Raw genomic sequence first — 12,700 nt, forward strand, 5'->3', positions numbered from 1 at the left:
AGATCGTGTCCCAGGCTTTCTGGGCCACCCTTTCCCATGATGTACACGAACAGGAAAAGAAACTAAAGATCCTGTTTCCATTCAAATATTATGAGCTGAGCCTGGATATCGCCCTGGAGCGAAACGTCCAAGGACTCATTCTGAATTTCTTCTAAGTAAAGATGACAAAACCCGATCTTGCAGAAATAAAAATCCGTAAGGAGAATAGTGCATAAAATGAGGAAGAAAATGGTTTTCTTTCCCTATAAAGGAAGAACAGATCTTTAAGATTTTATAGAGCAGAAATTTAAACCAAGAACCTCCTTTTTACAGGTCCCTGTTTCAGCTTCAAGTGGTAACAGCATTACTGCAAAAGAAATTGCCTGGTGATGGCATCCGGAGCTGCGGGAGCTGCGCTGCAGAGCTGGGGTGCAGGGGACAGGGATGAGGACTTGGGGGGTTCCTGTGGCTGCTTCTCTCCCAAAGGGTGGGTTTGGGAGCTCCTTGTGGGGTGGGTGACATCGCCATGGGGGGACACGAGCTGCCAGCACGGCCATGGACACGAGCTGCCGCTGCCCTGGCTCTGCCCCATCTCCAGACTCCCCGTCTCCAGTTAAGTTTTCAGCTCCTGATGAGACGGTTCAAGTCAGGAGAGCCCTGTCTCGGTGCCAGACACTTAGAACTGAAAGCAATTAAGGGAGAAATCTTTTCCTGCAACAGAAAGTACTGGCCATGTGGAGATAGCGTAATAATCAGCGTTTCCGCCGTCCGTAAGCCCACAAAACAAATTGGATTTTGAATGAAGCACGTGGAGCGGTGACCTATGTATAAAACTTATCTTGACCTCAAAAAGTAATGGCGTTTTGTCTCCAGTTCTGCTGCTAATTACAGATGCTGAATTCTGGATATTCATGCTTGAGGACTCGCTGCTCGGGTGTTGGAGACGTCTGACAGCAGCGCGGTGCGACGGAGGTTGTGCTTTGAGGGACAGTCACTGCAGGTCCAGCCCTGTTCTCGGGCACTTTCTGCCCAGCTCAGACTTTGGACTCAGCTCTTCTTCCTCACCTGAACTATCTGTAAGCTCCAGATTTGGTAATTTGGACTCCTGTTAGTTCTTCCCATGGTTAATTCTCTAGATCAGCCCTTGGGGCCCATGTCCCAAAGGCCATTTAGAACCATTTAAACAGCCTGTAACGCAAAGCAGAACCAGAGAGCAGGGCAGGAGTGACCTGAAGCATGATTTGCAGTGAATGTCGACTTCTCTCATAAACAGCAGAGACACGGTGGGATGATTATCCACCCAGATTTATCTCTGCAGCTCCGTGTGGATCCTTCTGCGCTTAAAAATGTCTCACTGCCCTTTGCATTATTGCATTGCCCTTTACATTCATACCGCATAAACCTCTCAAGTACCGTAAAACTTACAAGGTGTAATATAATGTCATGGTTTTCTTTTATACACCATAAACAAAAGTCACTGAGAAAGCAGCGCGGAAAGGGAGACGTTATTTGGCCTGACAATGATACAGGATGAAAATATATATACAAGTACACACACATACACTCTTACACACTTAAAATCCCAAGCTGGATTGATTATCTGACGTTGATGGATCACCTCAATGTATTACATAGATAAGGAAATTGATTATTCAATAAATTGCTGTCTGCACTAAGAATCCAGTGTTAAAGAAGAGGAAATATTATAAATCTGTCTCACATAGGCAAAGAAGCAGCTCCTGCTTTCGAGGTTAATGGTGCTGTGAAGGAACAACAGCCCGTGCTCTGTGTGCGGGGGGACGGGGCCCTGCCCGGAGCGGTGGGGCAGGGACCGTCCTGCGCGGCTGCTCCGGGACTGCGAACGAGGGCGACTCCAGTGCCCCGGGATGGGACAGGGATGGGGACGGGGATGGGGACAGGGATGGGGATGGGGACGGGGACAAGGATGGGGACGGGGACAGGGACAAGGATGCAGACAGGGACAGGGATGGGGACAGGGACAGGGATGGGGACGGGGATGGGGACGGGGATGGGGACAGGGACAAGGATGGGGATGGGGACAGGGACAGGGATGGGGACGGGGATGGGGACAGGGATGGGGATGGGGACAGGGACAAGGATGGGGACGGGGACAGGGACAGGGATGCAGACAGGGACAGGGATGGGGACAGGGACAAGGATGAGGATGGGGACAGGGACAAAGATGGGGACAGGGACAAAGATGTGAATGGGGACAGGGACAGAGATAGGGACAGGGATGGGGACAGGGATAAGGACAGGGATGAGGACAGGGATGGGGACGGGGATGGGGACGGGGACGGGGACGGGGATGGGGATGGGGATGGGGATGGGGAGGGGGATGGGGAGGGGGATGGGGATGGGGATGGGGATAGGGATGGGGAGGGGGATGGAGATGGGGATGGGGACGGGGACAGGGACGGGGATGGGGATGGGGATGGGGATGGGGATGGGGACAGGGAGCACCAGCATCTGGGGCGCACTGAGGGAGGGACCTGCCCGGCAGCACCAGGCTCACAGACACCCGAGCGACGGGGTGTGCAGGGGAGTGAGAACATCCCGGGGATCGGAGCAAGAAAGGAGAACAAATGGAAATGACAAATGGAATATCGAGGACTGCGAGGAACCATCCACCTCCGTGTCCCTCGGCAGGTCGGGCCAGTGGGTTTTCTGGGCCTGGCTTTGTCTCCTGTTTCTTTCTGGGTAGCGAGCTGAACTTCTGCTTCCCAAGGAGAGGAGCAGAACTAGATAAGTCAGAGGCTTTTAAAGAACTTGGGCGAAGCATGTCATTGAAATGCCTTATAGCAGTATTGATAAATAACAGCAAAAACTGAGCTAACAGACACGCTTTAGAATGGAAATATCTAATGGCTGGATGCTTTCTCTGGGGAAGAGCATTTGAAACGGCCTGTGATAAACTTCTGTAGTAGGAATCCAGAGGAAAGAACACAAATATTCCTGCAAGTTACGACTATGATATTGCCGAGCTGAGTTAGTTCTAAAAGCCTCCAGGTCACATCCTGGTGCCATAATGTTGCTGTGACTCTCAACACGGAACACAGCGACTGCTCCAAGTCAGGTGTTGGCAGCGCCTGCAGCTGCTGCCAGATGTTATTTAGTGCGCGTCCCGCGGGGCTGGCGCTGCCCCAGGAGGCTCATACGGGAATGCTCTGGGAACCGCCTTCGTGCTCAAGGAACCGCGCTGTGCAGGAGGCAGAGACGGCGAGGAGAGCGTGACGGGTGCTGAGCTCGTCAGGGATTGTCTGTCATTGTCCAGCACGGAGCATGCAGACCCTGCTGGTGGGGTCTGGATGTGTCTGCTGATGTGCGGCCCTGGCACACCAGCAGAACTTAGTGTAAAGAATAATGCAAATGGCTATAGAAACCATTAGGGAACGGTCTTGATCTGCTCTGATTTTTACTCGAAAATATCTACCAGCCACCCTTGTGCAGGATATGACAGATTAATAATTCCCCTCCAGCGAGGCATGAATCAGAGCGATTCAGACCGAGCAGCACCTGTTCGCTTGCAGAAAACCTTTTATTTAGCCGGCGGTGCACCAGCCATCTTTGCTTCAGGCTCCAGACGCCGCGGTTCAGACACGCGCCGTGTTCTTCTCTGGCGACTTACAGGCCAGCGCTTCGTTCGGCCGCCGCCTGTGCAGCTCCCAGGTTCAACCCTTCCTGCCAAAACCCGTTCTCAGGTTCTCTATTAACCGTTTGCTGCATTGGTAACAAAATCAGCCCCATTTCTAACACAGAAGTGCTGCGGGAAGGGAACCCCCGGCCGGTGCCTGGGCAGGAATTGAAAATCACTGCCGGGACTTCCTCTGAGCGCTTGGAATCGCTGCAAAACTAACCAGCGAGTCTAACGCTTCAGTCCCGATAGACAGGCATAACTCAGCTAAATTGGTGGGTTATACCAGATTTTATTTACTGCTTCATCCTGGGAGATAAGTAAGAGATGACAGCCATCTATTCATTAAAGCGGGGGAAAGCCGCCCACGGCCAGCGCTGGTTCCACCACACTCTTCCACATCTTTAATTGAATTCGGGTTTTCCAGCACCAGCTGTTCTTTTAAGAACAGTTTATGTTCCTGTTCACCTGGGCGCTGGTGAGTTCAAGGAGCTGCTCTGGTCACCTCCCAGTCCCCAGGCTGAACAAAGGACGTGCTGCAGCAATCAAATGTCATTATGCACTAATGAGTATCCAGTGGCCTCTTCCCGGTCCTTATTGGACGCGTGAGCAGCCGTCACAACCCGACCTGCTGCAGTGGCACGAGCGAACGCTCCCCAAGCGCAGGCTTCAGGTGTCAAGGATGGAAGGCTAATTGAAATCAATCTGTCTCAAAAGCCTTTGTAATGCGCTTAGTGCTGTAGTACCTGCGAGTCCGGGTGCCCCTTAGGGGGGATCCCTGGGTGCCCGGTTTCCGGAGGCATGAGCAAAGTGCAAAGTCCAAATTGAATAATTTGTCTTTGTGTTGTTCTTTTGATATTAGCTGCTCTATTTGTCTGCTTAAAAACTTCCCTGGACAGGGATGTTTCTCTGACTCAGTAACTACACAGACTAAACTCCTAATCCGAGGTGCAAATACTCAGTATTCTGGTGTACTCTTCAGACTTAGTGGGGCTGGAGCAAAAGGGCAGGCTGTAGCTGTACTTAGGGAGAAACCACGCAGCCTGCGGGCTTTTTTTCCAGGTGGATGTGTCATTGCTGCATCAGTTTCTGTTGGGGTAAACCCAAAGGGCACAGGCGGGAGGAGCAGATGCCAGCTGCAAACCACAGCTGCAAACCACAGCTGCAAACCACAGCTGCAAACTACAGCTGCAAACCCCAGGTGCAAACCACAGCTGCAAAACCCAGCTGCAAACCACAGCTGCAAACCAGAGCTGCAAACCACAGCTGCAAACCACAGCTGCAAACCCCACCTGCAGACCCCACCTGCAGACCACACCTGCAAACCACAGCTGCAGACCCCACCTGCAGACCCCAGCTGCAAACCCCAGCTGCAAACGACAGCTGCAAACCCCACCTGCAGACCCCACCTGCAGACCACACCTGCAAACCACAGCTGCAGACCACAGCTGCAAACCCACCTGCAAACCCCAGCTGCAAACCCCAGCTGCAAACCCCACCTGCAAAACACAGCTGTGAACCCCAGGTGCAAACCCCACCTGCAAACCCCAGCTGCAAACCCCAGCTGCAAACCCCAGCTGCAAACCCCAGCTGCAAACCACAGCTGCAAACCACAGCTGCAAACCACAGCCCTGCTCCCCCAGCCGCTGCAGACTGGGGGTTGCTGTGTGGCACTGGGGGTTGCCCCTGGCACCCGGGTACCCCCCAGCTCTCCCCAGCGGTGTTTGCAACCCAACCGGCATTTTCCTGCTTGTCTTCCCTCCCAGCAGTTCCGGAGCAGTCACATCTCTGTTTGTGCGTTCAGGCACAAGCTGGAGTCTCTAAGGGGCACCGGAGCCCCCAGAATTCACAGGTGGAGCGTCGGGATCCCCTGTGGTCACTGCAACAGCTGCAGTCCCAGAAGTTCAGCTCTCACAGCTTTAAGACAAGTGGCTCCTCTCACTTCACGTCAGTTCCCTTTGGCAGCGTCGCCACAGCGCAGGTTTTATCCTCGCGTTCAGCCCTCAGCTCCTCTCCATCATTTCCCTCTCCCCTCCCTTGCTTGTTGAGTTGTGGTGCTTTCAACTCGTTATCTGCCTTACCCAGAGACTTCCACCAGCCTGTCTTCTAAGTATGCAAAGAAAAAAAGGAGTGTAGACACCATCACATTAAACCTCTAGCCAAAATGAGGGAGTGGAGATTGCACAGAAACGCAATACATTGGATTACAAGGCTTAACGCTTGCTACAAACAGACTGTGCAGTGTCGGGTTTTCTTTGATATTGTGTCGCCATGAGAGACTCCAGCGTCGCGGCTGTTCTGGCAGAGCTGGAGGCTGCGGGAGCGGCGCCGGGCGGCTGCGGAGCGGAGCAGTGCCCTCTGCCGAGCTGCCGCTCCGGCGTGGCCCACGGCGCGCGCGGGAGCGCCGCGGTTCGCTGGGATCGCCGATGGACCAACACTGCGTGGGATCGCCGATGGACGAACAGTGCCCGTCTGCGCCAGGGCAGCGCTGCACGGACCGGGACGGGGAGACCGGCTTTGCTGGAGGCTGAGTTACTTACAGCGCTGCTCTGCGCGTGGCTGCGCTGTGAGGGCTTTACGGAAACCTTTCCATGATATCCACCTCTGTTTAGTTGCTTCGACAAAACCATCCAGAGGTGAATGAAGCGGCGGCGGTGGGTTTGCAGCTGCTGGTGGCAAAGCCCGAGGTGGCGGCGCAGCAAGAGCAGGCAGCTCATCACCGTGTCCTGGCGCAGGCAGAGCTGTCTGTCTGTCCCTGCACACAGAGCGGCTCGTCACCATGTCCCCAGTGCAGGCAGAGCTGTCTGTCTGTCCCTGCACACAGAGCAGCTCGTCACCGTGTCCTGGCGCAGGCAGAGCTGTCTGTCTGTCCCTGCACACAGAGCGGCTCGTCACCATGTCCTGGCGCAGGCAGAGCTGTCTGTCTGTCCCTGCACACAGAGCGACTCGTCACCGTGTCCTGGCGCAGGCAGAGCTGTCTGTCTGTCCCTGCACACAGAGCAGCTCGTCACCGTGTCCTGGCGCAGGCAGAGCTGTCTGTCTGTCCCTGCACACAGAGCGGCTCGTCACCGTGTCCCCAGTGCAGGCAGAGCTGTCTGTCTGTCCCTGCACACAGAGTGGCTCGTCACCGTGTCCTGGCGCAGGCAGAGCTGTCTGTCTGTCCCTGCACACAGAGCGACTCGTCACCATGTCCTGGCGCAGGCAGAACTGTCTGTCTGTCCCTGCACACATAGTCCACACCAGCTCCTTCCCCACTGGCAGAACCCGCTGCCTTGAACCCGGGGGTGGGTGCGCTGCTGCCCATCAGGGGACGTCCCCTCCCTGAGGCCACCAGCACCAAGCAGGTCTGTGTATTTGGTGGCGCTCCTGCCCCCGGGATGAATGGGGTTCTGCTTTTCTTCTGCTCTGTGGTTTGATCTTGATTTCCTGTATGAAGTTCTCAAGAGGATGCCAAGATCAAATAATTAGACTATTCTGCGATAAAGAGGTAACATTGTTATTCAAATGTATTCAGAATTAATTTACCACCAAACAATTTACACTGCCACCCTTATATCCCGCTGAAATTACTAGAACACGTTATCTGACACACAAAGCATCTCATGACCTGAAATAACTTTATCAGCCGTCAAATGCTTGAGCAATGGGTGCATGCCCACAGAAATACCCACAGAAAGGCAGGAGAAGCCACAAAGGCAACAGAGGGGGTTAGGAACAGGGAAAACACAACAAACCCAAACATCCCGCTGTGTTGCACCAGTGGAAAGGCAGAGGGGGGATCCTGCTGGCCCCGGGGGTGCGGGGGATTCTCATCTTGCACCCCCAGATGAGGTGGCATTGAAGCCAATGCAGGTTCACTCGGGCAGCCCAGCTCTGCTGCTGGTACCGCACACTGGGGGCGCTGGGGGCACCGGGAGCACCGGGAGCACTGGGGGCACTGGGGGCACTGGGGGCACTGGGGGCACTGGTAGCACCGGGAGCACCGGGAGCACTGGGGGCACTGGGGGCACTGGGGGCACTGGTAGCACCGGGAGCACCGGGAGCACTGGGAGCGCTGGGGGCACTGGGGGCACTGGTAGCACCGGGAGCACCGGGAGCACTGGGGGCACTGGGGGCACCGGGAGCACTGGGGGCACTGGAGGCACCGGGAGCACCGGGGGCACTGGGAGCACCGGGAGCACCGGGAGCACTGGGAGCACCGGGAGCACTGGGGACACTGGGAGCACCGGGGGCACTGGAAGTACTGGGAGCACTGGGAGCACTGGGGGCACTGGGGGCACCGGGAGCACTGGGGCACTGGGAGCACTGGGTGCTGCCGGGGGGTCACTCCCCCAATAGCCCCTCACCCCCCACCGCCGTCCAGCGCCAAACCCGTCCCCAGGCCGGCGGTGCCAGGAATCCCGGTGCTGCCGTTCTGAGGGTTCCCTCCCCACATCCAGCCCTGTCCCCCCCGCCTGCGAAACCTGCTCGTGCCTTTGTTTTTAAAAATAACACTTGCTTTGCAGAGTGTGGGAAGGTGATTTCAAAATAAAATCCCAGGCAGGCATAATGAGCCTCAGAAAAGGCAATCGCACAGAGGAGGAGAATTACCCACAGAATTTGTTTTCTGCTTATTTATATAAAATAATCAATGATTTTTTTTCCACACAGACTCCAATCCAATTTGATTGTCTTTTCTGTGTTACTTGCAAATCATACGAACGATCGATGCCCTGACCCCTTCTCTAGGCAAACACGGCTTAGAAAGAGACCAGAAGAAATACAATCCCATGGATTCCTCCGTGCAGGGCTGTTTGTTTAAAGGCTTAGCTGGGGCCCAATCCTGCTCCCAACACCTCAGTGATACAAGCCTGCGACTGTCAGACATGCTTGAAGTATAATTATTGCCACAAATATCAGTGGGAATATAACCTTATTAAAAAAAAAAAAACACAACCAAAACAAAACCAAACCACAAACCAGAATAAAAGCGAGAATGTAGAGGTGAAGGTGATTCCTATGAAAGGTAGAACATGAGCTGAAAGTCCCCCGGCACAAAGGGGGACGAGGTGAGCGTGCAGCCCGGTTTGGGGGAACCTGGGTGTGTGGGACCCTCCTGTCACCCCAGCACTGGGGACAGACCCCCCCCCACTGCTCTGCCCCCCAGGTTTTGGCGTCATCTCCTCAGCAGCACCGGAATACAAACAAACCCACTAATGAACGAACGCAAGGGCTGGGATTAGATTGACGGCGCCCGTGGTCTATTTTTTTACAATTCCTTATTAATCTCAAACCGTTGGCATCCATCTGATCGGCACGTAGATCTCGCTAACACGTCATCCATCAAAATAATCACTCCGAGTCGTGTCTGCTGGTGCTTCAGCAGAGCGCGGCGATGGAGACGGGTGTGCTGCGGCGATGGAGACGGGTGTGCTGCGGCGATGGAGACGGGTGTGCTGCGGCGATGGAGACGGGTGTGCTGCGGAGCGGCAGGCGCTGGTCCCGCTCAGCCCTGGCTTTGGCAGCGCCGGGGCCACCGGGCTCCACAAAATGGCATCAGGCTCTCGCCTGGTGCTGGAAAAGGTGCTACTACTGCTCATTAATCTAGGAGAAAGGTTCAAGAAATAGGCTCGAAGGGGAGCTTAATCATCTTGCTGCTTTTACGGTATGAGGGGCATGGTTTTGGGGATACCGAGCTGCTCGGTGCAGCGCTTACTAACAGGTGTAACCTCAGCGATCCCGTGGCGGCATCACACAGGGTGTAAACACGGAGTAACCCCATCGCACCACTACCTTTATCTGTCTTTGTAGCAGCAAAGCTCGCAGCCCGATCGAGCACCTTGAGCCTGCAGCAGATCTTTCTGATGGAGCGTTTTCAAATATTTAACAGATTGCATAATAATCCAACAGCTGTTGAAAAACCTTCAGATGCAAACTCCGACTTAATAAAGAAAAATCCAGCAATAAGGCAGAGATATTCTTTGTACCTGTATATGTGTGGATTATGTTTAGATGTGTAGATTAAATATTTATATTTTACTCAGGGGAGAAAGAGTGCTTTTGGCTTTTCCTTCCCTTTCTTAGATATCTCTCCCTGTATTTATTTTAGTAGTCAGCTTCATAGGAAGAGAAGAGAGCTTTGAGAAGTTGCCTGTTTGCTCTCTGGCTTGATTTTCATTTCTAAAACAATACTTATTTAAGTGTTCTGCACTTCCTGGCATAACCTAATAATTGAAAGAATCACTTGAAAGCCAGGCAGCTTTGCACAAATTAATGCAGGGGGTAAAAGCTGCAATTTTCCAGCGGGCTGAAAAAAAAGAGGACAAAATGACGCCAGCTTTAGCAGAGAGCGAAGGGAAACACCCGTCTCCCTGCAGCCCCGTTTAAAGCCTTTTTCTGATCTTGGGGTTTCTTATTTTACTGACAAAGAAAAAGGCTGAACCAGGTGCTGAACGGGGTGTTTCTCGGCAATTAAAGCGGGGCCGTTGTGCGGAAGGCGCAGCAGCGCTCCCACCTTCTGCGGCTGGAAAACCCGGGTGCAGCACCAGGGGGGCGCTGGGCGAGGGGCTGGGCACCCACGGGCCCGCGGGGACGCTCCTGGCCGGGGTGGCGCCCCCGAGCTGCGCTGTGTCTGGGGACCCAGGCACCCCCAGCCCCGACCCCACCAGTGCCCACCACAGCAGCCCACGCAGGATCGGGCCCGCTGCTGCTAAGCCAAAGCAGGTGGAGCTGCCAGGGTAGGTCCCCCCCGGGGACACCCCATCTGCAGCAGGACCCCCCCGGGGACACTCCAACTGCCGCGGGACCCCCCCAGCACACCGCCAGTGTTCCCAGTGGGGATCTGCGCCCTGGGACCCGTTGGGAAGAGCAGCGCTGCCGCGGCGCTGCGGAGCTCTCGCCGGGGACAGGCTGTGACGGAGGGGGGGGACGGCGGGGACGCCTCCTCCCTGCTGGCAGCAGCACCCGGAGCTTTCCTGGGAGGGGGTTTCTGTGGCGCAAAACATTTCCAGCTGCCCGGGGCTGTGGCTGAGCATACCAAGCAGCTTGGCTCTAGCAAAAGTTCAGCAGCCGCCAGGGCCCAGGCCCCAGCGGTGGGTCCATTAACCTTTTCCAGCAGCATTTCTGGCACTGCAACGGGCACAGAACCGCGGCTGCCTGGAGAGCCGGCCGCAGGAGTCCAGCGGAGAGCAGATGTTCACCTGCAGGAACCGGCCGTGAGCCACTCTGGGCCGCGCAAGTCGCTCAGAACTGCTCTGGAGGTGACGGTGTTTCCCATCAGAACGCAGCTGCCCCTCCGGAGCAGCGTTTTCCCCGTGCTGCCTTTCCCATTGCTGCTGTGCGGTTGCACTGGGATACATAAAACCCTTTTTTTCCATTTCAAAATATTCACAAATCTATTCTGTTTTCACTACTTGCTCTGGGTTAGAATCCAGTTCTTGAAAATACAAGTAAACCTCTCCTTAGAATTTTTACTGGGCAGACAGCAAATCCCTGGGAATGTGTACCGGTGGCAAAGTACATGGGATGGAACAGGAAACCAGCACCATTCTCTCACTGACACACTTAAAACAAGTATCTTGTTTAATTAGAAAAAGAAGGATTGTAGACTCTTTCCCAGCTGTTATCTGTGCAATTACTTTATGTAACATTATTAAAAATTAATTTTCCCCACAACCTCCGCAATTTAACGAACACGCCTGGCCCTTAGCAGCGGCTGCAGCATAACCAGCCCGCGGGCATCCTCCGGGCTGCAGGGCTCGGTGCCACGGCCCCCGGCTGCCTCTGCTGCTGCTGGCCATGGCCGGCCTGGGCGCCGAGCCCCCTGCACAGCACCCTATTGCAGCAGGCTCAGCACCTCTCCTTGCACCGCTGTGCACCGGGCACCGCAGCCCCCCCTCCGGGGGCAGATCATCCCCTTCTCCAGGGGCAGAGCAGCCCGACTCGCACCGGGCACCGCAGTCCTTCCAGCAGCAGGCTGGGCACCCCCCTCTCCAGGGGCACAGCATCCCCTATCCAGGGGTACAGCATCCCCCTATCCAGGGTACAGCATCTCCCCTCTCCGCGGGCACAGCATCCCCTATCCAGGGGTACAGCATCCCCTTATCCAGGGGTACAGCATCCCCCTAAACAGGGTACAGCATCTCCCCTCTCCGCGGGCACAGCATCCCCTCTCCAGGGGTACAGCATCCCCTTATCCAGGGGTACAGCATCCCCCTAAACAGGGGTACAGCATCTCCCCTCTCCGCGGGCACAGCATCTCCCTCTCCAGGGGCAGAGCATCCCCCTGTCCAGGGGTACAGCATCTCCCCTCTCCGGAGGCACAGCATCTCCTGTATCCAGGGGTACAGCATCCCCCTCCATCTCCAAGAGCACGGCATCCCCCGTCTCCGGAGGCTCAGCACCCTCTCTCCGCTTTGCACCGTGCCCAGCACCCTCATTGCACCGTGCCCAGGGCGGCTGCTCGCACCGGGCGCGCTACCCCCGTGGCAGCGGCACGGCACCGCTCCTCCCCGGGACACGGCACCGCTCCGTGCCGGGACACGGCTCCGCACCGGGACGCGGCACCGCTCCGCCGCGGGACACAGCTCCGCACCGCGCCCGGCCCCGCTCCGCGCCCGCGGGCACCGTCCTTCCCGTCCCCGGGCAGCGCATCCCCCGCCCCGGCACCGCGCCCCGACCTTGCCCCGCGGGGCCGGGCGGCCTTACCTATCCGGATGACATGCGGCATCCCGTGCGAGCACTGGCCCCAGAAGCCGCCGACCAGGAGCGCTGCCCAGTATTCCCAGAGCACGCCGCGGAGAGCCGGCCAGAGATGGGGCATCGTTGGGGAGGGCGCGGGCCCTACGGCCCCAGGGGCAGCGGGGGAGCGGGCGGCTGCTGCCCGGGGCTCAGGCGGAGCGGCCGGTGGGCGCCGAGGCCGGACCGCTCATGGCACATCTTAGTGCGGCCGCGCCGGCCCGTCCCGCGTGCCGAGCCGAGCCGAGCCGAGCCGTGCCACGCCGAGCCGAGCCGCGCCGGGCCGTGCGGTGCCGGTGCCGGTCGGGCGGCACCTGCGGAGCGGTGCCGGTGCGCCCGCAGGAGCGGCTC

The 12,700-nt window shown here is 56.6% G+C and overlaps 1 protein-coding gene across 1 annotated transcript in view; it reads right to left on the bottom strand.

Annotated features, from left to right (window-relative positions):
- The window catches only part of GRIK3 (glutamate ionotropic receptor kainate type subunit 3), a gene marked incomplete at both ends in the record, with an annotated part of 83,273 nt that extends 70,839 nt beyond the window's left edge, over nucleotides 1-12,434 (bottom strand). Inside the window, one exon of the mRNA XM_082071530.1 lies at nucleotides 12,320-12,434. Coding sequence (XP_081927656.1) covers nucleotides 12,320-12,434 — 115 coding nt within the window. The remainder of the gene's footprint in view (nucleotides 1-12,319) is intronic.
- Between the last annotated feature and the right edge of the window lie 266 nt (nucleotides 12,435-12,700).

Source organism: Streptopelia decaocto (assembly GCF_964273445.1).
Source record: "Streptopelia decaocto genome assembly, chromosome: 23".
Lineage (NCBI taxonomy): Eukaryota > Metazoa > Chordata > Aves > Columbiformes > Columbidae > Streptopelia > Streptopelia decaocto.